Consider the following 27,545-nt stretch of genomic DNA (forward strand, 5'->3'; position numbering starts at 1 on the left):
TTCATATACAAAAAAGTATTATTTTGAGACTCGTGATAGTATACTGAAATTTCTGACATAAGCTTTTTGCAAAGAGCATTTTATAAAAATTTAAAGACCTGATTAATCAGTTAATGCATTATTAGGAAAGATAATAAACACATTATTAGTAAAGTGAGGATTACAAGCAATTAATTTTAAAATTACACCAGATACCAGGGTTGAATATAGTCCCATGAAATAAATGTTTGGTTAAGAAAATAGTTTTGAAAAAGATCTCATACTGAAGCTATGCATTACTTTTGTCAAATCAGGTTATACAAATCAATAGTCAAGTTTATTCAGTTAACGAAAATATGCCTATCCTTTCTTATACTCATAAATAAGTACTTATATAGTTTTTATATACAAGTGAAGAAAACGTCAATGTAAAAAATATACTGCCAATCCACTTATTATGGTTGAAATAGCTCTTTTTATCTACACATTAAATTGCATTGATGAAAATATCCAATTTAAATCACATTCAACCAGCATAAATATTTAAGCTGAGTATTGTTGTAAACAATAGAGAAAAACAAATTCTTTTATCATATCACGTGGGTAACACAAACTACATCTCAGCTTAGAATGCTATAGAAAGGCCCAACATTTAATTTAATCAAATCCAAAACCCACTAAACTTAGAGTAAACAAAGTGAATGTTTTTCAAAGTGCATAATTTCCAACTCATCCACTTGTAATATTTATCCAATTCCAGTTCATCAGCAAGAAAATAAAATGTACTTGGCTATAAAAATACTAAGGAATGTTATTGAAAAGGAAAGGCTATTTGGTAGAAGTAACTACAAAAATAATTAGTTTAAATCTTTGTAAAGCTTTAATGCAAGAACATCAGTACACTTTCTTTCCACAAACCTTAAAGCATGATCAATACCAAGATTTTAAATTTCCACCTTTCAAGTACTTGAAAAAGGTTGCAACAGAATGTCTCTTCGAAAACTAAGCAAGAAGAATGATCATGCAGGTGTTAATCTGCTAACATTTGGGGACACTGATGTCTGTGTTGGGTTGTCATCTCTGGCTCCACTGGTAGCAAGTACAGGCAAGGAGTCACTCTGAAATGTAGATGTAGGACTAGTCATGCCAACATTTTCATCTTCACCAGTGTCTGAATCTGGTGTTGTAACTTCACTGTCCTGAAGTCCCAGGATCTCAGAAACTGCTTGTGGTAATTCCTGAATATGCAAAATGAAACACAACATCATCCTTCACTATTGAGGAAAAGTAATCACAAAATAACACTTCTCCTTAAGACTACACTGGTTCCAGAGTCTGAACATTTATTCTAAGAGTATGATTGTTATATATCTTCTTACAACTTCCTTCTCCACTCCAAATGCAATCCTAACCCCTTCATTCATAAGCAGTTCTGTGATCTTTCCCAAGTCAGTCACTCTCCACCCCACCCTACCACTCCCACAAACATAGGTGTTCTAATATTCAGCATTTATTTCATTTTCATTTCATGAAAATAAATTTAGCATTTATTTCATTTCATTTTCCCTGTTATTATAGAATCTTAGCTATTAAACGAGATCTTATTTACACCATCTTTTTCCCTTAATGCACAAGTTCCTTAAAGAAATGTGTCTCACTGACCTATTTTGAATAGAATAATTATCAAATAAATGTTTGTAGAAGTGAACCAAAATAAGAAAATAAGTAGTTGGAACCATGAACAAATGACACAGACCAAATAGGAAAGCTCATAAAAATGCAAAAGCCAAAATACATCAGAAGAATGATTTGGTTTGAATTCAGATCATAATATACCAAATTTGCTTTGTTTTTAGAAAGTACTAAGAGCCTGACTGATACAGTTGTAAAGACACAGATTAAATACTATTCATTTAATTATTTCTGATTAGCATCTCTCTTTACTGGGGATATCACATTTAATATTAAGGTCCTAGTCTGTATCCAGACTGGATAATACATCATCAATACTTAAATTCTACAGCCTCTTTTAGCTGTTGCAGAAATGTTTTCATTATTTTTGCCATTTTGCTGTACTGTGTTTCTTATCTAGCATAATTAATCGACTGTTTTCAATTAAGTGTGATAAATTCATAATGGTAGAATCCTAGCTAATGCTTGATGCCTGCCTTCAACTTGCTAAAACTGCCATTTATCTTACTTCTACAAAGAAAAATTCTTTCTTGACTTCAGCCCACCAAAAGCATACAAATAAAAAACCTTACAATTATTGAAAACACTGCATACCTTGCATTTTACCATCTGTAGAGAAATTGCTTCTGCCTTGCATAGTACATCTTCCACATCAATTTTCATGGACAATTCATTGATATGCTAAAATGAATCCATAAAATAAAATGATAATTGAAACTAAAAGCACTATTATATTCTACTATTTAAACAATTTATTACCAGTTATATTTCACTGCAGATAAAAAACCTTAAAATAAAAGTATTCACATACTACAAATAAGCAGCAAATTCAAGACATATTTCAGTTTTAAAGTTAAAGAATAGCTAATAAGCATATGGAACATTAAAACCAGCTGCTGTCCCAAGTCTGTTATCTTAAAGTTATAAGCAAAAGACTTTTTTTTTTTTTTTTTAAGAAAACTAAACTACATAAAAGAGCATTTGCTAAATTTCCTTTTCTTCCTAGTTAGCCAGGTAAAAATAACTGGCCAGTATGTATTCAGTGAACTGCCGTTCTCAGAGTCAGTTTCATATTAAGTGTTATTGATATAATTTAAGTTTTACTCAAAGGATTCAATAAAGCTCCAGGGAAATGTTTTGTATACTGGTACCACCAAACAAAGGAAAGTACCGAAATATTAAAATCTAAATTAAAGTAGTAACTACCTTTAGTATTTCATTAAAGCCATAATGCTTTTCCATTATTTGCTGCTTTTCTGATTCCAGAATAGCACAGCAGAGAAGAAGATGAAAATTTTTACATGGCAGGTCGGTCCACATTACCTATAAAAAAATAGAACTATTTAGTAAACTATCAATTCTAAAATATTTTCCTCACAGAAACAATGCTGAACTCTGAATGACTTCTATGCAAAGCAGAAGTTGCATAGAGAGGAGAGACCACTGTTTTTCTAGTTAGGAAATGAGGAGTGGAGAAGTCTTACCTTCACCTACGTAGTAACATCAGGTTTAACATTATTTGAATATGATGAATTCCAAATGTGGCCCTTTAGGTAACTATAATAAGCATATCACTGAGCCTAATTTATATGATAAATGATATTAATTAAGAAGCTACATCCACGAATATAAGTCTAAGGTATAAGGTAGAAGCCTCTTCAGTACTTTTCTGACCCTTTAAGTTTCTCACTTATAAATCACCTTCGATCTCTGGAGGGTAAAAAAGAAAAAGCTAAATCATGGATATAAAAGAAAAAAAATTCAGTGAAATAGTGCATGGGATCAAAACCTCCCAGAGACAGCTCTACACTATATTACATAACACAGAGTATCTCTGATTGTGACAAAAACCGAATCAACTAGCCAACATTTATACCAAATGTGTAAAACATTTGCTCAATAGCCGTACTTCTTAAATATAGATAATGCCCTCAAACTTAAAGCCTTAATTTCCTATTAATATACATGACAATATCTTATCTGGAAAGTGAAAAAGACCACACAAATAATACTACTAAAGCATACCTAAAATGTTTTTACTTATTTCATCAAGAATAAATCAAACTGAATAATTTGCAGACTAAATCCCATTTTTAGAAGTTTGATTTACAATGCAATTAACCTCAAAATTTTCATTAAAGGTTCAATTTATTTGGTAAACAGACAGAGGATTATTCTATCTATACAGTAATAATATTCTCAGGTCATCCTTTAAAAAAGAAGTTGAGATACTTATTTAACCAAACTGATAACTTTAAACTGTGATTCCATACAGAGAACAAACTAGTAGCTGTCAAAGGGAGAAGGGGAGCAGGAAGGTAGGAAAACTGAAAGGGATTAAAAGGTACAAAATGCCAGTTGTAAAATAAAGAAGTCATGGGGATGTAAAATACAACACAGGGAATATGGTCAATAGTATTGTCATTAACTTTGCATGGTGACAGATGGTAATTACATATAAAGGGAGAGCATCTCATGATGTATATAAATGTTAGATCACTATGTTGTATATCAAACTCATAATACTGTATGTCAACTATACTCCAGTTTATAAATAAATAAACTTTTTAAAAAAATATGTTGTCAGCAACATATTTACTGGAAAATTAGGATGTGATAATTATTGTGGTTTCTTGCTTAATTATCAAACCACTGAGATTAAATTCCATAATGACCCTCAAAAATAATTATATTAAATTAAATATGATTCCAGCTCAAGAACATGTAAGTTTTACTTCAAATTTCAAACAGAATAAGTCATCCCACACAAAGCAATGATCCTTTCAATTAGCACATCCCCTTCTCTAATGGTAGCATGGTGGCCAAAAGTATGGGAACCAATTTCCAGCTATAAAAGCCTTAGAGGACACAGGGGTTCCACTATATATACACACCTATTTATTATCCCAATGGATTACTTCCCCCATCCCTTCCTTGGGAGAATTTCTGTAATCCCTTGCCTTTATAAGGATAAGGGAGAAATTAGTCATTACATGAACATTCTATTTTAAAAATATACTGATCTGTTAATAATTAACATACCTTAAAAGAAAATAATAATTTTATTTTTCAAGTTACCCTGGGTCCAAAATGAATAAAAGGATATACACTCATCAATACGGTCTAGAGTCGGGGGCGGGGAAATGGGACTTGGGGTGGAGATTAAAGAAAATGTTACTTATATCTTTAGTTCTTTTTCTTGGAGAAAAAGAGAAAAACTAGAACTAAATATGGCAAGATGTTTACATATGTTAAATATGGATGGTGGGAGGTTTTTTAATCCACCATCCCACCTTCTCAACCTCAAGTAATTAGCTAAGGTAATTAGATCAGAGTTCAAGTTGACTGCGAGTGATTAAATGTGGTGGCCTTTCCTACCTTTGGTTGCCCATTCTGAAAAATAATCACCTTTCACCTCTTCTTGAGAGTAATTTGGCAAAATCTATCAACAGCCTTAAAAACTGACTAGGTTTTTGATTCAGAGGTATCCAGAAATTTATTCTAAGGATATATTCAGAGGTACACATGAAAATTTGAATATTAAGATATGTGCCCTAGTGTTAAATATGATGTTCGTTGCAACACTATTGGTGCAATCAAGCAAAATATCTATCAGGTAGAAACTAAGTAAATGATTGTATATTCACAAGATGTTTGCTGTACTATTATTAGTGTTTTTCTTTACCTTAAAGTTCTTTAAAAAAGCAAAACACAGATCAGCTCCCTCCCAATACTTCAGACTACAAAGTGCCATCTCAACTGCCTGCCTGTCAAAACTTCCCTGAACTCTACACAAATCTATACCAGAATGTGGAAGAGCCTCATATAAAGTCAAGCCTCTCAAGGAAAGAACACAATTACCAACAGTCTAGAAAAGTGTTTCTAGGAAATCTAATGGTCCCAAATCTCATGAGGATTGTGATTTATTAAAAATGCTCCAAAGACCAGGTATTCAATTCAAGATCATTAAGGAAAGACCACAAAAACTATCAGAATTTCGTAAGATACATGCTTTAGAACTTTCAGTTAGGCTATTATAATCCATTTATACTCTACAGAATAAAGTGTTTCCTTCCATAATAATATTACACTTGTATAATTACACTTGTATAATTATTTAAGAACTTACCTCCCATAATCGAAGAATATCTAGAAAGCTAAATTCCCTTTTAAATCTGATTAAAAGCCATCTGAAGCAAAAATAAAGGTATCCAGAGTCCTGAGATTCTATACAGAAAGAAAAAATATATATATATATAGCTTACTCTTATGCTAATTATCTCACAATACAGTAACCTATTCCAACCTCAAATTTTACTATGCAGCTTAGACTATTAGAAGTCCTAAAATTTAATTGCCTTCTACTAATTCAAGGAAACAGTTCAAATTTGTTTAAAAGAAAACCATAAAATAACAACAAATAATTCATTTTATGAATAAACTGTTTTAAGGCATAATTATACAAAGAAAGTTTGGTCCCACACTTTTATTTGTCAAAGGAACTCGGGCAACAGTGACAGGGTATAAGTATCTTTAAGCAGTTCTTTACTTTTTTTCCTCTCTGTATATTACTCTAGAGTTTGCTGGGTATGTATTTTGATTTACTAAGCTTACCTAAGTAACTGCAAAATCCACTGTCCAACAATCGAAGTAAGGTACTTAGTTGAATTAGTTGGGTCTTCATGCCTTGCATTTGTTCTTCAAAATTCTGATGCTTTAAAGGGAAATAAATGTCACCACATAAATAATACTTAATAAATATGTCACAAAATCACTGATAACTAAACCATGAGTTTAAGGACAAATGCTGGACTTATACCACACTGGTTATATCTTTAAAAATCACAACAAATTAAAAAATTAACACATTAAAAAGGAGGGAAAGAGACACTTTGGTCTCAAACTAAGGATTATTTCTTTTCCTCTATTCATTTCACTTAGATAAAGAAAAATGCAGAGCTATAGACTGATACACCTATTTCTTACATCAAATAAGAAACTTGGTGAAACAGGGTGCCTGGGTGGCTCAGTGGATTAAGCCACTGCCTTCAGGTCAGCTCATGATCCCAGAGTTCTGGGATCAAGTTCCATATCGGGCTTCCCCTGCTCTGCAGGGAGCCTGCTTCTCCCTCTCCCTCTGCCTCTTCCCTTGCTCTCTATGTCAAATCAATAAATAAAATCTTTAAGAAAAAAGAAAGAAAGAAAGAAACTTGGTGAAAGAAACACACACCTGGGCAATAAACTTTTATCAAATCACTTGATTGTTAAATATTTCTTCAAACTGTCATATAAAATAAAATAAATTTTAGCTGTAACATATATCTTATTTTGAAGAACTAATCATTTTAATTGTTTCTTAAATTTGATGACATTAGGTAATGTGTGAAGTCAAAATCATTTTCATGACAATTCTAAAATCCTATGTGCATTTTGGATTTTAAATTCTCCCACAAGGTTAAAGGCTATACGAGGAGTGATATTGCAGTAGACTGAATACATGATCAGATATGAAAATTCAGATGTCTTCCATTAAACTAGACATCAAAGAAAATGGAAAACAATCCGTCTTCTCAGTAAACTGTTCTGGAAAAGTTACTTTTCATTAAAAAATAGTATTACGTTGGTAAAGTTTAAAAGGTTTATTGTTTTTTAAACAACTAATAAATATACACTTCTCAGTATTGATTTTTCATATAGGTAAACATTAAGAGATATAACCTACATAAACAAATGTTCTCAGAGTCCTCAATAGTATCTAAGATTGTGAAGGGTTCCTAAGATCATGAAGTATGAGAATTGCTATGGTTTATATAATTTTAAACACTCTGCAAAGTTTAGTACACTCCCCACCAAAACTTTAGTCAAGGTTTGGAAGCTGGGAAGGGAGATCAAAATAACTGGAAGTCTCCTTAGATCATTCCAATCTCTTTTATCCATGTGTCCCAATCCTTCTATGGTGACCTATTGTCCTAATGCTTAGAAAAAGCCTAAAGACAACTTCTCTTCCCTCAAAGTTCTATTCAAGTTTTGGGGACAAAGCATCATTCTTGGTAAAGATAAAGTAAAGTAAAATTTTAAAGCTATTGATTCTCAAAAAAACCTGATTTCTTGGGGCACCTAGGAGGCTTAGTCGGTTAAGCACCTGACTCTTGATTTCGGTTTAGGTCATGGTCTCAGGGTCATGGGATCAAGCCCAGCACAGAAGGGAATATGCTTGAGATTTGCTCTCCCTCTGCCCCTCCCCCTGCACACACACTTGCTCTAAAATAAATAAATCTTTCTAAAAAAACTGATTTCTCCTTTATGCTTAAAGAACTAGTTTATTAGACTGACACAAGCCTTTGGGATATTATTTCTTCACATTTACCACACGGACCTGTAAGGGAAAGACAGAATCAACTCTTTGATTAACAGCATCATTTTTATATGACAGCCAAAGGCCAGAGTTGGTCTGGCAGTACCAACATGGCAAATCTGCTATAAAAAAAGACCACTCCCAAAATGACAGCTACTTTGGAAAAGTAGCTACTCTGGCAGAAAAGAAAATGAGATCAACAACGGATATACAAATGGCTTCAACTGAATCTGTAAAATATGTACATGTGTGCATACAAATACGTATGTATGTGTGCACATACATATGTATGTATATCTGTTTATCTATATATCTTTATATTTATCTGTGTATCTATACATATATGTACACATGTGGATATGTATGTGTATACATATGCCTATATATACACACACATATATATGGGGAGGGAGGTAAGGAGAAGGGAAGAACTAAACTGTATGGCAAAATGAACAGTGGGTATAAGAAAGTTCATTAGATCATTTTGCTAATCTTTCCACAGTATTTCTATAACAGACACATAGCCTACGCCTACACCTATATTAGATATGAGTAAATATAATAAATCTATGGACATTAGGTTCAGCCATCACAAAAGAAATAAAAACTTACATGAAATAAAGCTGTAAAACAAAAAGAAGGAGTCAAATGGCGGTATGGATTTAAGGACATCAAACCAATAGCAATGCAGTAAAAAATAATCATGCAGATTATTTTGATTGCAAAATATTACCCTTTTATTCAAATCGAAAAACAAATGTTAGTAGACAATATATTAAGAGATTTTTTTTAGAATAAAGACTAGAAAAATCCCCAGACCATCCTCAATGAAAAGGCAAACACAGAAAACATTCACTATGAAAAAGAAGAAAGAATCTGAACCTTCATACACAAAAATGACAAAGAGTGTAAAGTATGTATTACAGATGCTCAGAAAAGTCTTTACATTTGAGACCTAGATACATGCATGTATATACATACACATGCATGTATGTGTGTGTATATATATATATATATATATATGGCATCATAAACCAATTTTTAACATGTCAATACTGTATCAATTTTATCAACATTATTACAGTAAAAATCTAAATACAGTATGTTCATGTTAATACTTTTGGAATACTTAATATAAGGTCTAAACTAAGCACTGGGGAAATATTCATGTGTTTATTCTACAAAAACCTCATGTTGGCATTAGGAAAATTCTGGAAGCATACTGGAAAACTAGTTAAATAAAGACATGACCCTTTTATCAAGGAACATACTAGCTCTAGCAAAAAGAGGATAAACAACAAAAACACAAGAAAGGCAGACAACAGTTTTTATACAATTAGTATCAGTTGTACAGACCTTTATAACAAATGCCTCAGGTTTCTAGAGCACTTGGGAGTAATTGGAACTAAGAAGGCAGGTAAAATCAATCAATCAAAAAGGTAAGGAAGACAAACTATGATATTAGCAGATTACTGCAATTAAAAATCTTTCCAAATAATCCAAAACATTAATTCATGTTCATGACTAGATACTCTGAGTACTTATTAATTTAAGAGTAAAAAGTTATTTTTAAAACTATCAAATCTTATCAAATATGCATTTGAAAAGAAGTAAGAGAAGTGAGGATGAGATGGAACCATGGATATAAGAGACTTGAGGAAATAGATACAAATGGGAGAAACTGGAAGGGGAAAGAAAAATTGGCAAGCAAGAGGGGAAGAACAGAAGTATGGAAAAAAGAGAAGGGTACTTCTAAACTCCATGTTTATATCCCAGAAAATGAATTAAACCTTATATTATAGGGAAACGCTATATATGACTACATATTCAAAATCTTTATCCCCTTGCAAGCAAGCCATTTGAATACCCAACATCAAAGTCCAGCATCAAGTATATTAGTTTTTCTCTGAAACACTACAGTGACCTTTGTAGTCAGGTCTTTGGATTTCATATGCCTTTATCTACTCTTAGCTCTCTGCTGTTTTTTCTAATAGACTACTTGAGAGGCCTATTTTGTTTCCCTATTAATATTCTCTGTGCTATTGTCCCAGAATTCTGTCTCCAAGCTATTATCAATAGATACAATATTCTTTGTAGTAGTATGTATATATAAACACAGTTCAACTCTAATATTCACGTGCTTCTGAGAAAATAATGAATCACTATAAAAGTGTCACTGTTACAAATAGTTCAAACAGATCTAGAAGAAAAATCAGATACTGTAATAACAAAATCCAAAATGTTCACAAAAAGTAAGGATATTACTAGGCATGACTAAGCTTTATCTCCAAAGCAGATAATATGAAAGTTCAATTACTTCACAAGCACTGAATTCATTTATTCCATCAATATTCTATGACTCATAGCTCTTCTGCAGAACATAAGCATTTACTGATACTAAACCCGATTGTTCCTATGCTATAGGCATTTACTATCTACTTTTTGTATTAAAAGCAATGTTCATATTTTCAAGTCCCTTGGAAAGGCTATTTAAAAAAGAAACAAATAACAAGGAGTAATTCTTTTAAGTTCCACCATAATTTCTAAATATAAACATCAATCTTATATAATAAGATTATACAACTAAAACTTTCAAAATTAGTTTGGTTAAAGTAAGGAGCCCCTATTCTTACCATCTGGTCCATATAGGAGGCAAAGCACCAAAAGGCATCCACTTCATTTTCCATCACATATAAAAGAGGGGAAAGTAAGTCACTCATTCCCTGAACATACCCTAAGAATAGAGAAAAAAAAAAAATCATGTCTCTGAAAAACCTAAGCTTTATGTATCCTTCTGTGCATATCACCATGACTTCACTTAAAATTTCACCTGTTCTTTGCTTTCAGAAACTGGTAGATAATGGCATTTACCAAGAAAAGAAAATAAACAAGGCGGAAGTCTAGCAATGAGTAAGAAAAATGAGTTTAGACTGAGATGTCAAGTAGACAGATAGCTGCTATTATATGTCTTGGTGTAGATATCATTATCAAGAGAGGATAATGTTATTAAAAAATGTGCAAAATTATTATGATAAAGAGGAGGGGTGAAGAGAAAACCCAGAAGAACATCAAAGGTAAAAGAGTATATACTCAAAGGACATTTGAGAAGGAGTAGTCAGAAGTAAAGAGGAAGGGAAAAAAGTCAAGGGAGGAAGTGTTATAAAAGTCAATGGAAAAAAAATTTCAGGACCTAAGCAGCCAACAGCACTAACTGCCATGAACAAGCTAAACAAGAATGAAAAAAGTGGCTGAACTGCTTTAGCCACCAGGTCATTGGTAATCTAAACCAAAAGAAGTCATAACAAAATTATGTACTTTCTTTTAAGTACTCATATCTATGTTCTTGTTTTTCTTTTCTTGTTACTCTATGGATAACTAATGCTAGCACCTGGGTTTAATCTGATTAATACTCTGTACCTGAAACCATCACAAGAGAAAGGTGACCTTTCTCTTGACACTGTTGTAATTTCTCAGTCATGACAATTATAGGCCATGATTAAAAGGAAAAACTCGAAAGTTAAAGAATCAGGCCCTTCACTTAAACAAAAAGTCTTGGCTTTGCTTTCCATCTGAACATGTCAAGCTTCTTCTTCTTCTTCTTCTTTTTTTTTAAAAATTTTATTTATTTGACAGTGAGAGAGGGAATAAATGCAGGGGGAGTGGGAGAGGGAGAAGCAGGCCTCCCGCTGAACAGGGAGCCTGCCTGATGCGGGTGATCCCACTGGAATTGAGACCTGAGCCAAAGGCAGATGCTTAACACTCCTGTAATTTTTAGTTCCACCTTATAAAACTCTCAATTCTTTCAACTCTTTAACAATTGATTTCAGATTTAAGACAAACATTCTTGAACCAACAAAGGGGCAGAAGTTCATAGTATGCCATTTTACACACAAATTATTATTCAACTTCGGTAACTATTATACATGCGTTAAAGTTACACAGAGATTTTTTTTTTTTTTTAATTCCAAGGCAGCTTGAAGTAACAGAAAATACAGTCTTTCATGTGTAAGTCTAAAGCTTACATTCTTCTCATTCACGAAAATTGATGTGCACTGAAGCCATTAAAAGAGTATATATTTTAAAGGGGAAGAGGATATTTCTGCGAGAAATGATACACAATTCTACATCTCTCTTCCTATTTTGGCATGAAGTGTTAACAAACGATCTCAGGAAGCATGCAGGCCAGTTTTTTGAGAAACCTCAGATTAGAGGTATAACACAGAGACAATTCAGATCACCTCAGGAACTCCCTACAAATGAATTTCTCTCTATCTGTTCTGAGCTTCCCAACATCTACTGCTGTGTTCCTATCAACCTATGTCTATAGGACACCCTGCGAAAAAGTATGGCTCTACTCACATTAGCATGAAAAAACACTTGGGTTGCCATGGTGGGTATCCAATTATTACAGAACCAGGAATAACATTTGAAGACAATGCCAGAAAAAAGTGGCGTATGACACAATAGCTAAATATAAGTATTTCTATAAATTTATCACAGACTTTTTAAAAAGTCATGCACGCTTGTGATGATTAGATTTGTCAACTTGAGAAGGCCTCAGGATGCTCAGAAGCCTGATTAAGCATTACTTCTATGAGAGTCCTGAAGGTGTTTCTAGACAAGATTAGTATTTGAATGATGAAATGATGAAAGCAGATGGCCCTCCCAGATATGGTGGGCACCACACAGTCCATGGAAGCCCTGAACAGAATAAAAAGATGGAGGAAGGGTGAATGCGCTCTGCCCGGCTTTCTGCGCTGGGGCACTGATCTTCTGCCACGTTTCTCATGCCTACAGACCTGAACCGGCATCTACACCACTGGCTCTCCTGCTCTTGGGTTTTCCTGGGTCTCCAATTTGCAGATAACAGTTTACGAGACTTCTCAGTCTCCAAAATCGTGTGAGCCAACACCTTAAAAGCACCTTTTTCTTTCTCTGTGTATATATGTCAAAAGATATAATAAATATATGCAAACAGAAATGAAAATATATAAACATATATAACCTTAATGGTTCTGTTCCCCAGGAAAACTGTAATTAAAAAAAAAAAAAAAAACACTTTGAAGAAAAGAATAGGGGCGCCTGAGAGGCTCAGTTGGTTGAGCAATCTGCCTTAGGTTCAGGTCACGATCCCAGGGTCCTGGGATGGAGCCCTACGTTCCTTCTCTGCTTTTCTCTCTCCCTCTGTGATAACTCTCTCTCTCTCAAATATATAAATAAAACCCTTTAAAAAAAGAATAAATACGTTGGAAGGAAGACTAAATTGTTATCAGCACTTTTCTACATGGCAATGACACAGAGAAAGCAAAGACATATAAAGCCTAAACCAATTAAAGCATGAGAGAAACATGATCTGAATTCAACAGAGTGCAAAGGAGTACTACTTTACTGGGTCTGACTGCATACATTCTATAATAAAAGTATTTCAAAGTGTGCTATTCAAAAGATTTACAAAGCATCTTTCATCTGGGAATAAAAGTGCTTTATTATAAAGTTATAATGAATAAAAATTTCTAAGAAGCTAATTTAATCATTTAAGTCTTCAGCTTTCATATGGGATCACTACCATATTTCTTATACAAGTCTTAGCTGAAGCAAGTAGTCAAATTAATCTTCATACTCTAGTTGCTTTTAATCTATTTTATTTTACACATTATGTTCTTTGGGGTATGTCATGAGTTGCGGGGGTGGAATTAATGTACAAATTCCTTTTAATTAAAGAAAGATTAAAGCTGTTTAAATTAGCATTCGGTGACACTAAGATCCTGCAGCAGTGCTGACTGATGCACATCTTAACCAGCACTACTACAATTTCTCAAGGAGTTCCCTAAAATTATTTTCAGAGCAAATTTGTTTCAGCAGGGAGGTATGAGAAATGAACTTCTTATCATCCTAGTGTACACTTTCTTCCACTGAAAAGAAAAATTTCACACATATAGGTTAATTTTCAGGTTAACTGAAGCTTAGTCCTTAGAGTATCAAATAAAAAATAGTAATCTTAGGAGCTGGAAATCATTTTTTTTTAATTAGACACTCTGCCTTCTTACATACAGTATTTTGACTAAAATTTAATGTTTTAGTGGTTTTTTAGGATCATCATTATGTACATACACCATTTAAAAAGATTACCTCCCATAGAAACATCCTAAGCGTAATGTCTTTGCACTAACTAAAAATTATTCTTCCTTGAGTTCTTCCATCTGCTTTTGGTAATTTCTGTCTCCTTCCTCACTATTAATGAGATTGTATTCAGTGTAAATACACCTATACCTCATTTAGTTGGTCTATGAAGCCAAACAACTCACTATGATAGAATTACCTACGAGTGTAAATTTACAGTCAAGGTTACTTTGCCACGGTAAAAGATGAGAAATTTGGTGCACTGCTTTATGAAAACTACCTTGGCACCTCACAAAGCCAGAGTTCTTAACAGGAACCTTGGCTATGTTTCGGATAACTTAAGTATTTGACTAGAAAGAATGAGGGATTGATACCGAAAAATGAAGACAGCAATCTACCCAGTTAGCTGGTCTGGGACTACACCCTGAAAAAACTGAGTATTCAGGAACTCCTAAGAAAACGCACGAATTCCTATTTCAAAATTATCACCTGAGAGTATAAGACAATGCCTCCTGTTCCCTAAGACAACAATCCTAGTCCCTATAGTAAAATGGCAATGGGTCAGCGTGGTAGATGAGTAGAGGTAAAAATGCCAGCCTGAAATAAAGACCTGGGTCTCTACCCGCAGTCCAATATTTACTACTTCTGCAACCTTGAGTCACTCTCTCAAACAATAAAGCCTGACTCATATTATTGGGATTATTTCCCCACTTCTTCAAAAGGCTGCTATTGGTAAGGAGTCAAAACCAAGTATGACAACACTTTAACCTGAAAAGCACTCTACCAATATGTTTTCCATGATCCAATACGAGGTGTGATAGATAGCACTGGTTAAATTTTACGTTTTAAAGAGAAATCTGTGGGGACGCCTGGGTGGCTCAGTTGGTTAGGCGGCTGCCTTCGGCTCAGGTCATGATCCCAGAGTCCTGGGATCAAGTCCCACATCGAGCTCCTTGCTCAGCAGGGAGCCTGCTTCTCCCTCTGCCTCTGCCTGCCATTCTGTCTGCCTGTGCTCACTCTCTCTCCCTCTCTCTCTCTGACAAATAAATAAATAAAATCTTAAAAAAAAAAAAAAAAGAGATCGAGAGAAATCTGTGATTTTCAACTTACTGTCACCAAAGAGGCTAATGCCTCAAGATCCACAAAAGAGTTTACATCCTCCCCTAACATATAAAAGAAGAGGAATTCACATAAGGTGAGGAAAATGTACCATAATTCAAGGTTCATTTAGGTTTAATATGCTAAATATCCAATTACCTTCTCCAAAAGCTATATCAAGCTCTATTAAAATAATCTGGAAGGGGCGCCTGGGTGGCTCAGTGGGTTAAAGCCTCTGCCTTTGGCAGGTCATGATCCCAGGATCCTGAGATCGAGCCCCACATCAGGCTCTCTGCTCAGCAGGGAGCCTGCTTCCCCTCCTCTCTCTCTGCCTGCTTCTCCGCTTGCTTGTACTCTATGTGTCAAATAAATAAATAAAATCTTTAAAAAAAATCTGGAAAACATCTACTTCCATTATTCTCCACTTGGGAATCACTCATACGGTAGATAACTCAGAGACTTTACCATTACTTACACTTACCTAAAGGTCGATTTTTAAAGAAACAGCTCAAGTTCGTACTCCTTAAAATATTAATTCCTTGTATTTTCTTCCCCCTTAACCCTTCCTCATACAATCCGCTACTACCCCTACCAGCCCATCTTGCTAACCCATTTTCATAGGAAACACACATACCAAGAAAACAGAGTAAAGTTCTACATGGCCTGGAGAATTTTATCTGCCTGGCTTGTCCTTAAAGGTATCATCACACCAGTATTTTCCTTCATAAGGGAGGAAAGCATTTCATACAAAGTTTACCAAACTTTCTCATTTCAGATGCCATAATGTTTTAGTAATTTTTTCCAAGGCACACCTAGGTTCAAAGAAGTAACTAACATTTCTATTTATTAAGTATTTAGATCCAAACAACTTAATAACTATTTATGTCCTATGAACTTAGCACCTGTTGGGCACTGTAATACTTCTCAAATCTTGGAATCCAACTGGATACCACCATCCTCATTTCCTGCCCTTCATCTATTTTCACACAATACTTGCTTAACACAACAAGGCCAAAAGCCCTGCTTTGCAAAACTATAACTTCATTAGAAGGAATGTGGAAATCAAATTTTGAAACTCTGAACTACCATCAGCGAGGACTCAGAGCAGTATCCTTACAGATGTCACTATCCTCCTCAAAAATTTAAAATATCCCATATTGCCCCATAAGTATGCTGTGCAAACTCAGTGCTCTTCGTGCACAATCTGGGAATCACTGCCTTCCAGTCCAATAGAACAATCCCTTTAGAAACTAGCACACAGAGCTGTTGCATATGCCAACAGGCATAACTTCACTGCCTTCCAGACCAACAGAACAATCCCTTTAGAAACTAGCACACGGAGCTGTTGCATATGTCTAGCAGGCATAACTTTAAATTCTAAAATAAGCATATATAAATCTTTTAAAATTAGAATATTAGAAGAGAACTTACCTAAATCAAAATCATACATACAGTAGGTCATCAAAATGTCATGAAGCAAAATCAACCCTGGATTATCTTGGCCTTCATAAAACTTGTTTGTTCGATCTGTTCTGTTAACATCTTTTTCTGCGGATGAAAATCATCATATATTTGAAAACTTTTCAAAAAACAGATTTTTATAAAGCTTATTATCTTATAAGAACAAAATTATTTTTCTTGCTATAAATTTCACTCTCTTGCTGACCTTTTACTTAATGAAAAAATTCATCAAATTCCATTTCAGACATGCAATAAAGTAAGATTCTAGAATATTTTCCAAAAATCAGTCCACTTCCTCATGGGTATATTTTCAAATATTTCTCAATTCTTATCTAAACACAGAAATTTTTCAATAGCAGAAAACAATTTTAATTAATTAAAAGTAACACCAATAATTCATATTAGTTAGCAATAAAAATGCCAGTCATGGATGCAGGTGATAGGCAGGGTTACTTGAAAATAGTAATTTAAAAAGCTACTATGCAATCAACTATAGTCAAAGAGATTTGTTTCATTCATATTTGCTTCATTCATTATCAACTTCTTTATCAAGTTCCACAAACATCTTCAGGACAAATTATTTCTCATATATACATTATTCAGTTTACATATTAGTTAAACAATTTATTTTTATTTTGAGAAAATGAAAACCCACATTGTGCTAGCAATGATTTCATGACATTAAAAACAGATTTGGAAACATCACCATGAGTGTATCCCCAAGTTGTACTGACAATTCAATTCACAAACACTGATAACTATTAAATGCAGCTTATTGTGGAAGACTTTACAACTAAAAGGTATTCCCCAAACGAATCCCTTAGTAAATTAGGAAGAAATAATTTACAGAAACGCAGTGTTTAATTAACTACTCTATAATCAATTCTGTTTAAAAATTATAATATGACTTTTATGACCTCCCCTCTACCCCCTTAAAATGAATAAATAGAAAACATTCTCAATATAGGTACTCCTGCTGTTTTTCAAAAGTCTGCATTACACCACTTCACTTTTACAAAAGATCTACATTAGTACCTGTTTTCACTAACCAAAAGAAATTCAAAGATTTTTACTTTTATGAAAAAACAACGAAAAGTGAAAAAAACTTTCAGGATTTGTTTTGCATAAAACTGGTTACTGAGGCAGCACTTGCCCTGGGTAGCAAGAGTGGCCCCACCACACTCCTTTCCCAGGACCTACACTCAACATCTCAGCATCATGCCACCACAGCTCTGAACTGTGTCTGTGGGCATCTGTGCTGTATCTTGATTGATTTTGTGTATCTGTTAGCAAAGAGCCTAAAAGAGGTTATTTTTTTGGTCTGGGAATGCTTAAAAAATCTTCCATGTAAGTTAATAGTAATTATTTCTCTGCTTTATGCCATTCAGACTTATGAAAGTTCTCACAGGAACACTCTACTTTCAGATAGCAGGGTAAATCTACACTTGTGAAGAAATAGGGAGGTATTTTACAACAGAGTAGAATCTAACAATAGAAGCCGACATGAGTTTAGATTCTGTAAGGGCATTTTAAGAAAACAGGAGACAAATATCATAGCTTTCTATCAAAATACACTATATTAGATTTAATAAAAGCAAGTACATATGTATAGAATTGTGGATACATTTTTCAAAGAAAAGCAATACCAAAAAAAAGCATAATGAATGTAAAATTTCATTTAAAAACATCAAAATGGCAGCACCTGGGCGGCTCAGTCAGTTAAACATCTGCCTTCTGGCTCAGGTCATGATCTCAGGGTCCTAGGATAAGGCTGGTGTCGGGCTCCCTGCTCAATGAGGAGTTGGCTTCTCCCCCTCCCCCCGTGCTTCCCCCCCACTCATTCTCTTTCTCAAATAAGATCTTTAAAAAATAAAAATAAAAAACATCAAATTGTTTCGCTCTCAAATCAGTGTTGATAAATGGGTACATAAGTTTATGTTTTATTAACTCAAGCACAATTTACACAGTCATGACAATACAGAGTATCTGCCTTAACAGGGGTTCTTAAACATGGTAAAAATTATTTGTACCCTCGTGAACTATCTGCATTTCTTTCTTCTTGTATATTTAGAAGTGACATGCCAGGCAGAAAACAAAAAGGGATCAAAATGATATATAAAAATATTTTATAAAGAAAGTACTTCTAGAAACTATTTCTAGAAAGAAAATTAGTACTTAAATTTAGAAAAAAAAAAAAAAAAAGAGCCCTCATTAAATCCAACTGTCCCTCTAAATTGATATAGCTAAAGAAGACTGAAGAAAACACAACCGTATCAACATCCCCATTTTACAATCGCCATCACTAATCTGAAGTGGGCCCCTAATGCTGCCTGGCAACATGCTTTATTTCATTCATCCATTCCTTGTCCCCATTCACATAACTATTTCGTATCTTCTTTGTCCTCAAGCCTCCAACATGTTATCCCCTCCCAACTCAAGCTGTCAGATGAGGCCCTTACTTCCTATTTCTGAGAAAACGGAAGTTATCCAAAGAGAACATCCACAGAATCCTGCTATTTTAACCACGTAACTGCATTTGTATTCAGACTCCTCTCCTATCACTCTAAAGGAGCTTCCAGGATGGTGGTTAAGTCCAACCCCTCCTCTACTGCATGAAATCCACCCTCTAGTGGCTACCCAAAGATAATGCCCTAGTTAATTCTTGTCTCCCTCTCGTTTGTTTTTCTCCCTACCTGGTCCATTCTCACCTAGCTTTTAACCATACTGTTATTTCTCTTATCTTCATCAAAGCCTTACTTAACCTCACTTTCTTCACTTGATTTCCAGGACAAACTCTCAGAATTTCTTCTTTTCTCTGGCTCTCTTTTGAGTCTCTTTTGTAGATTTCTCCTAAATGTTCCTACTTATCAGTTAAAGTATCTCAGTGCTCAGTTCTTGGACCCCTACATTTTTAAATATATCACTCCTTTGGCAATGTCATCTAGTCCCCCACCATCTAAATGTTTAAGACCTCTAAATCTCTATCTCCAGTGAATTTCAGCCCTATCTACCTTCTACTGTACAAATTAATATAGGAACATCCACGAGACATTCTCACACTTAAACATGTCCAAAACTAAGTTCCAAATATGCCCTTCCAAACTTGCTTCTCTCATAGTTTTCTGTGTCTTAATAAAAAACCCAAACCTCCATTCCTCTAGTTACTCACCTTAAAAATTCTGGGGGATCACTCTTGACTCTTTGTTCTTCTTGCCCAACATTTACACACACAGACACACACATATTAAACTTTGAAAATACGTATAGAAACCAACACTGAACTCTCCCAACTACTCACTCCATGCCACCCCTCCCAAAGCCAAACTAATTCTAGCCACACCAGTCTCCTCCTTGTTCTTCTTCAAACATATGGAGGCCCTGAGGCAGAAACAAGGCTAGACCATGTGGTCCCCCTGTGTTCAGAATGCCCTTCGTCCAGAGAGTTGCACGGCATATATTGTTTCTTCAAGTCTCTATTCAAATCTCATTCACTCAATTGCTAGGCCTTCGTATCAAGCAACCATCATCATCTCTCGCCTGAATTACAGGAATAGCCTCACATGATCTTTTTATCTCCTCCCTTGCCCCCACCAGGTATTCTCCAGACAAGAGCCAGAGAGTGATTTGTTCAAAAGTCAGATCCTATCACTCTCCTGCTGAAAATCCTCTAGCGGCTTCCCCCCACACTCAGAAGAAAAGCTCAAGTCTTTACAATGAACTATAAGGTCCTCTGTGATTTGTACCTATTCCTCCACTATTTCTCTGATCTCATTAGTTTCTATATCCTATGCCACCTTGCTCTAACCACATTTACCTCTCTGCTTTACTTCAAACATGCAGAGAGCCTGGGGTGAAAAATAAGTCTAACATCTGTTGTTCTTTTCTACTTGGAATGCCCTTCACTTAGATATTGGCATCTCACCCTTCCCCCTTTAAGTTTCTACTCAAATACACCTTTTCAGTAAAAGCAATCTCGGGTCACCCAAGTTAAAAGTGCAATATCACACATAAACTTCCCAACCATTTTGGCTGCCTCATTTTCTATTTAGCACTTATCACTAACGTACCACATATGTTACTTATCTTGTTTACTGTCTGTTCTTCCCCACAAGAATAGAAGGTCCTCGAAGGTAAGTATTTTATCTGTTTTGTTCACTAATAAATCCCCAGAGCCTAGGGGAGAGCTATATAAAAGCCACATAAGAGGCAGTAAGTAAATATTTACTGAATCAATGTACTAATGTTTAAAATAATGAACGTGATTTTCAAAAAATTCTTGGTGATTCTAGCATACAGTCGAAGTTAGGGATAAAGACTAGGATTCCCAGGCCTTCTTATCTGCCTCTTTTTCTCCCCCAGGTGACATTATCTATTTCCATGGATACTTATACTGATAATACCCAAATTTATATCTCCTAACTAGATTACTCCAGATTATTCAACTAGCCACTTGACTTTACATTTCTATGTCTCACCTTAAGCAATATGTAAGTAACACTTAATTCAATTTCACCATACCCCTATCTCCTCATCTCCATTAGTGGAACACCAAATGCCCAATTTCTCAAGTCGAGAAATATAGTCCAATCCTAAATTCTCTCTTTCCTCTTCATATCCTACATTCAATACATCAGAAAGTCTTATCAATTTTATCACCAAAATATAAGCTGAATGCATTTATTTCTCTACATCTCCATTACTATCACCTATTGCTTATAGTTGTTCCCACTTAATTGGTCTCCTTGTTCCTATTCTTACCTTGATTCAACCCACTTTCCATACAGCAGAAATACTGATTTTAAAATATAAATAAAATGGTCTTGCTTAAAATGCTCCAATAGTTTCTCTTCACACTCAAAGTAAAATCCACCTTCTTGGCACTAACCGCAAAATCTGCAGTTTACCTGTGTATTTTCTAATAAAGCAAATTTATACCAAAGAAAACAAACGGAAAAAAAAGCTTTTGGTAATCTTTCCTTAAAAATACTTTTGAGAAAAACTACTCTAGTAGTTTTTTAAAAATTTTTTTTATTATTATTTTTACTAACATATATAATGTATTATGTGCCCCAGGGGTACAGGTCTGTGACTCATCAGGTTTACACACTTCACAGCACTCACCATAGCACATACCCTCCCTATGTCCATAACCTAACCACCCTCTCCATACTGCCTCTTCCCCCAGCAACCCTTAGTTTGTTTTGTGAGGTTAAGAGTCTCAAACAGTTTGTTTCCCTCCCGATCCCATCTTGTTTCATTTTAGAAAAAGAATGCTTTAAAACCAACTTATTATATACACTTCTACTGGTAGAAAAGCATGGTACAGTTGAAAGGCTACTGAATTAGGAATTAGACCTGATTATGAATGAGTCTGGGCAATGAAACTAACTCCACAGATGACAATTTACTAACCTTTTCTGGGCTTTTGTTATCTGCTAAAAATGAAAGAATTGGACTAAAGTATGGCCCAATTTAAATTATACTATGGGGATTTAAAACATCTACATTTTTCTTCCAAGTTCCTGTAAAAGTGAGAATAAGACACAAGACAGAGAATATCAGAGCCTTTATCACTGCGGCCTGATAAAGAAGGGAAGATGATATGACATGTGGGAAGAAAAGGCTTGAGGGGTGCCTGGCTGGCTCACAGTCAGCAGAAGCATGCAACTCTTGATCTCTGGGTCATGAGTTCGAGCCCCCTGCTGGGTGTAGAGATTACTTAAATGAATAAATAAATTAAAACTTTAAAAAAGGAAAAAGAAAAGGCTTAAAATATTGAATTACTAATCTGTAAGATCACTTCCAGCTCAAATATTTTATGTTCAAACAGGAAAAAACAGTTCATTACCATTTTCCCTACTAAAAGTGAAAACAGCAGGAGACTTCAACTGAAAACCTCATATAGCCCCATGCCTTAAGACTCCCAACCTTTTGCCTTAACCCGAGGAAAGACACAGTTTATTCTGGTATAATTTATTTTTTAGAAAAATAAAGTTATTTTACAATCAAAAGTACTGGGGCACTTGGAAGGCTCAGTAAGAGGATCATCCAACTCTTGATCTCAAGGTTATGAGTTCAAGCCTCACACTGGGTGTAGAGATTACTTACACGAATAAAACTTTACATTCAAAAGTACTATCACCAAAAAGATCTCACTGGGAGGGGGAAAAAAACAAGACATCAGAAAGGGAGACAAACCATCAGAGACTCTTAATCACAGGAAACAAACTGAGGGTTGCTGGAGGGGAGGGACGCAGAGGGATGGGTAACTGGCTGATGGGCATTAAGGAGGGCAAGTGATATAATGAGCACTGGGTGTTATAAAGACAGACGAATCATTGAATTCTACCTCTGAAAATAATATACTGTATGTTAATTAATTGAATTTAAATTTAAAAAAACTCATCATTTGTCTTTATGTCTACAAATGAAACCAAATTGGGGTGCCTGGATGGCTCTGTCAATTAAGCAGCTGACTCTTGATTTTGGCTTAGGTCATGATCTCAGCGTCCTGGGAAAGCCCCACAATGGCCCTGAGCTCAGCAGGGAATCTGCTTCAGGATTCTCTCTCTCCCCCTGCCCTTCCTCTCACCTGTTCACATTCTCTCTAAAATAATCATTTTTAAAAGGGGGTGTGTGTGCCTGCGTGGCTCAATCAGTTAAGTGTCTACCTTCAGCTCCGGTCATGATCCCAGGGTCCTGGGACTGAGCTCATCATTGGGCTCCCTGCTCAGTGGGGAGTCTGCTTCTCCCTCTGCCTCCTCCCCCATCCCCCCAACTTTATAATAAATAATTTTTTTTTAAAGATTTTATTTATTTGACAAAGAAAGAGTGAGAGAGGGAAGAGAGAGAGAACACAAGTTGGGGGAGAGGGAGAAGCAGGTTCCCCGTTGAGCAGGAAGCCTGATACGGGCTCAACGACAGGACTCTGGGATCATGACCTAAGCTAAAGGCAGATGCCTAATGACTGAGCTATCCAGGTACCCCTAAGTAAAATCTTTAAAAAACAGGGAAAAAAAGCTACCAAACTGGTTATGTTGCACTTTCTAACCATAATTCAGAGATTTTTCTTCTTCCATGGGAAGGTAGTATTGACCATGGTGGTAAAAACATCCCCCATTTTTATTTATGAAGCTATAAATAAATCCAAAAGCAATTATCAGAATTTTAAAAATAAGTTCCGCTACTACTATCCAAAGTTATGCTAAAACTATATAGAGGCTACTAGCTAACAAGATAGTTAAGAGTATTAAAATTGGGTACTGCCACTATGTGATCCTGAACAAGTCATTTATGCTTTCAATGGTTCAGTTTTCTTTTGTAAAATGGAGATTATGGGCAAAAACTTAGAGACATGTACAGCAGTAAATATGCATTCTCTAAATAACTTATACCAACCTCGCTTTTATCATAACAGCTAGGTAACCCAGTACTCACTCTTTGGAAATAAGTCTAATTCTTTCAATGTAAAATTCTGTCAAGCATCTCTTTCTTATTAAATAGTTACTCCCATATAATAGTTATACAATTCTCAAACACTAACAAAAATTTGTTATCTGAAGTCATTTATTAAAAAAATGAAATATATGCGTATATTTAGAGATGGTTTGGAGGGATATAAACCAATGTCTATTAACTATAGTTATCTCTGGATGACAGAAACAAAACTAAACTTTATTTTCTTCTTTTTGCTGGTCTATAGTTCCTAATTTTTCAATCAATAAACACAAACTTACTGTAATAAGAGAGATAATAATGTTTTAATTAAATTAATTCCATAAGCAAATAAACCTTTTTTAAATTCACATTTGGAACTGGAAACGAAATATATCCGCACTTACACTGACCGACTTCATATTCCTATTGGAAAATGAACAACCAAGAACATCCAACACACATTCTAATGTACTCTCCAATGGCAATATCTCTTTTGAGCCCTATCTCACATATATCTTCACTTCTTAAATCTTAACAAGACTTCATTATAAACCCCCCTCAGGCATTTCCAAAAGTATAAAAAAATTACCGATAAGACTTCTATAATCTCTTAACCTCGAATTTCTCTTCTCTTGTTCTTCGCTGACAGATTTCCACTGTAGTTTCATCCTGAAGTATTCATCACTACCGAAAACAATTTTATACCAAAAAAAGCTATGAACACGGTATTTTTAAAAATTGTGACTGGGTTTTCCTATTAACAATGTATCAAAGCATTTATGATGCTAGTGAGCTGTGAGGTTATAAATATGATAGTAAAATGTTTAAAGTTACAATATGTATGTGAAAACAAAGGAAAAATTAAATAACCTTATACATACTATAAACTTTGCTTAAACTACCAGAATAATTTATTTGGATATGATTTTAAGAAAACATTTACCTCAGTCCTTAAAATGATTCCTAAAATTATTCTAGTTATTAACTATTTTAATGACTAAAGTTTCTGAATAATTACAAATACAAATCTACAAATTGCTGGGGGTTTTTAATATGCCATAAGATTTCCATTTTCTAGCCAGTTTATTCACAAGCTTGTTAATATGAAATGTCTTAGAACTGGCAATTGGGGCAACTGGGTGGCTCAGTCAATTAAGTGTCTGCCTTCAGCTCAGATCACGGTCCCAGGGTCCTGGGATCGAGGCCAGCTCCCTGCTCAGTGGAGAGTCTGCTTCTCCCTCTGTCTCCCCGCCCTGGTCGGTGCTCTCTCTCTCTCTCTCTCACTCTCTTTCTCTCATATAAATAAAATAAAAAAGAACTGGCAAATGTGCTGAAAGAGAAAGGATTGTCTGAAAGTTTAAATATGCACATAATGATTCAGGGTGTGCTTTAAATCATAGGCTAGACTAATGAACTGGGAATTAAAACCTGGGAAGTTTGTCCAAGTTTCAAGTCTGAGGAATTACGTAAAAATAGAAAAGTCTTCAAAAAAAAACCCGAAAGACTAGTTTATGCTACAAGAGTACCAGGAAAATAATTTAAAGCTAATTAACCTAAATAGTAAACATACTTCTTATGGAACATTTTTATAATTTCATAATAAATTATAAAAATAAGTATGAATGACATTTAAAAATCCCTATCTAATTATTTTTCAAGTATGCAAAAATGTTTTCACAAGGGAAATGGAATTTTTTTACCATCTTTCCATGTATTCACCAACACAACTGCAGTGAGTGTTTGAAATGACTAGATTGAGTAAGTACAGAGCTCATGATTTTTCAAATAAATAGATGAAAATAAAATTATTTTCCCATACCCTCATCTGTTTAAAATAATCATCTAGAAGCTCTATACTAATTTGTATGGGTGAGTTATCTGAATTTCTTTGATCAACACACAGAAGATCTTACTTACGTTTTTTGTTTTTGTAATTGAATTCTTTCCTCCTTGGTACTGTCCCAAGGAAAATAACCCAAAAGAAATTTCCATGCTTGCTTTCTCAACGCATGACTCAGTCCCTAAAGAAAACATGCATATTAAGCACATTTGTAAAAAAGAACGCAATACTTTAAGTTCATAAAACTTGCATATAAATATATAGGGAGACTAATATTTGAGAGAGCGTTTTACAAATAAAATAGCTCATTTCAGTGAATACTAACCTGTTTTTCATCTCTAGACGCTGAAGATGTAAGCAGCTGCCAGAAAGCTTTGCAGAGTATACAGATTATACAGAAGGCAGCAGGACTGATTAGTCTTTCTAAATTCGATACTTATTAGATAAGGCAATGACCACTGGGTATACATTCCTTCTTCGTCTTACCCACAGAACTTCAAGTAAGGAAGACTCTTCCTCCCTAAGATTTAATGGTATCTTGTTCTCAACTCCCACCCAACCTTTAAGGGGCATCACAAGGATCTCACACTGTCCTACAGGGATTTTAAGGCATCATTCATCAAAAAGGAGTTCATTCCCGAAAAAGGGAGTTCATTCCTTGACTACCTCCACACTTCCCATAAAAAAAGAAAAATTAAATATAAGCAGTTTCAAATATCCTCATTAAGATACTTACTCCTCTGAATATCATCTGCTTCATATTATCTACATTTAAAATTCTTCCTTCAGAATCAATGTTCTGGGACCATTCTTCCAGTGATACTGGCTCTCTCCTTTGAACAACAGGTCGTTCTCCCAAATCAATCTAATAGAAGATAAGCAATAAGGAGTACAGTTTTAAACAGTGAAATTATATCAAGGTACATGGAAACCATAACTAAAATACTATTTATTACTCAGGCATAAGTTCTAACATTCTAGTATCTTCCCTTATTTTCCAATGTCTAGTTTAAGAACTTTAATAGCATCTCATACATTTTCCTTCCTACAAAACATACAAATAACAGGGTTATAAATTCAGAGACCAGAATACATTTGCTATTTTGAGTTTTAATTATTTAAGTACAAAACATTCAACATGTAAATTCCATAAGAGACCCTTCAAATTAAATGCTATGCTGTATTATTTAAAAAGACAGTATTATTCCACTCTTAATATTCTAAAATTAGCTTTTCTTCCAAACTAAAATTTGTAGCTCTCAGAACTGAGTTATGGTCCATTAGCTCCACTTGGTATTTTCTACAGTTTTTTTAATTCAATTAACAGATGTTGGTAATTTAAAATGCCATTTGCAAGATAAGCCTTTAAATATTACAATTTAGATATTTATAATGTTCTAACTATGTAGAGCCTAGAGTTGTAGCAAATACAAAAGTTTTGTTGAGCATATAAAGGTTTGCCATAATTCAGGGCCAAGATCCATCTTACTTAAAAAAAGAAAAGATTCACCTGAGCATAAAAGCCCTAGAATAGAGTTCTATCTGTTGCTGATCCCTACTGAG

General features: G+C 34.6%; 1 protein-coding gene across 2 annotated transcripts in view; it reads right to left on the minus strand.

Moving 5' to 3' along the window:
* Positions 1-836: 836 nt before the first annotated feature.
* Positions 837-27,545, minus strand: part of TBC1D15 (TBC1 domain family member 15) — a 73,567-nt gene continuing 46,858 nt past the window's right edge. For both annotated transcript variants that reach the window (XM_032347015.1, XM_032347014.1), the window contains 10 exons: positions 26,719-26,847; positions 26,060-26,163; positions 24,732-24,826; positions 16,676-16,792; positions 10,660-10,760; positions 6,286-6,385; positions 5,801-5,898; positions 2,878-2,994; positions 2,266-2,352; positions 837-1,217 (listed from right to left, as the gene is read on the minus strand). In XM_032347015.1, the coding sequence (XP_032202906.1) occupies positions 999-1,217; positions 2,266-2,352; positions 2,878-2,994; positions 5,801-5,898; positions 6,286-6,385; positions 10,660-10,760; positions 16,676-16,792; positions 24,732-24,826; positions 26,060-26,163; positions 26,719-26,847 (1,167 nt within the window). In that variant the 3' untranslated portion in view covers positions 837-998. The remainder of the gene's footprint in view (positions 1,218-2,265; positions 2,353-2,877; positions 2,995-5,800; positions 5,899-6,285; positions 6,386-10,659; positions 10,761-16,675; positions 16,793-24,731; positions 24,827-26,059; positions 26,164-26,718; positions 26,848-27,545) is intronic.

This window comes from Mustela erminea, chromosome 6, assembly GCF_009829155.1.
Source record: "Mustela erminea isolate mMusErm1 chromosome 6, mMusErm1.Pri, whole genome shotgun sequence".
In the NCBI taxonomy this organism is placed as follows: Eukaryota; Metazoa; Chordata; class Mammalia; order Carnivora; family Mustelidae; genus Mustela; species Mustela erminea.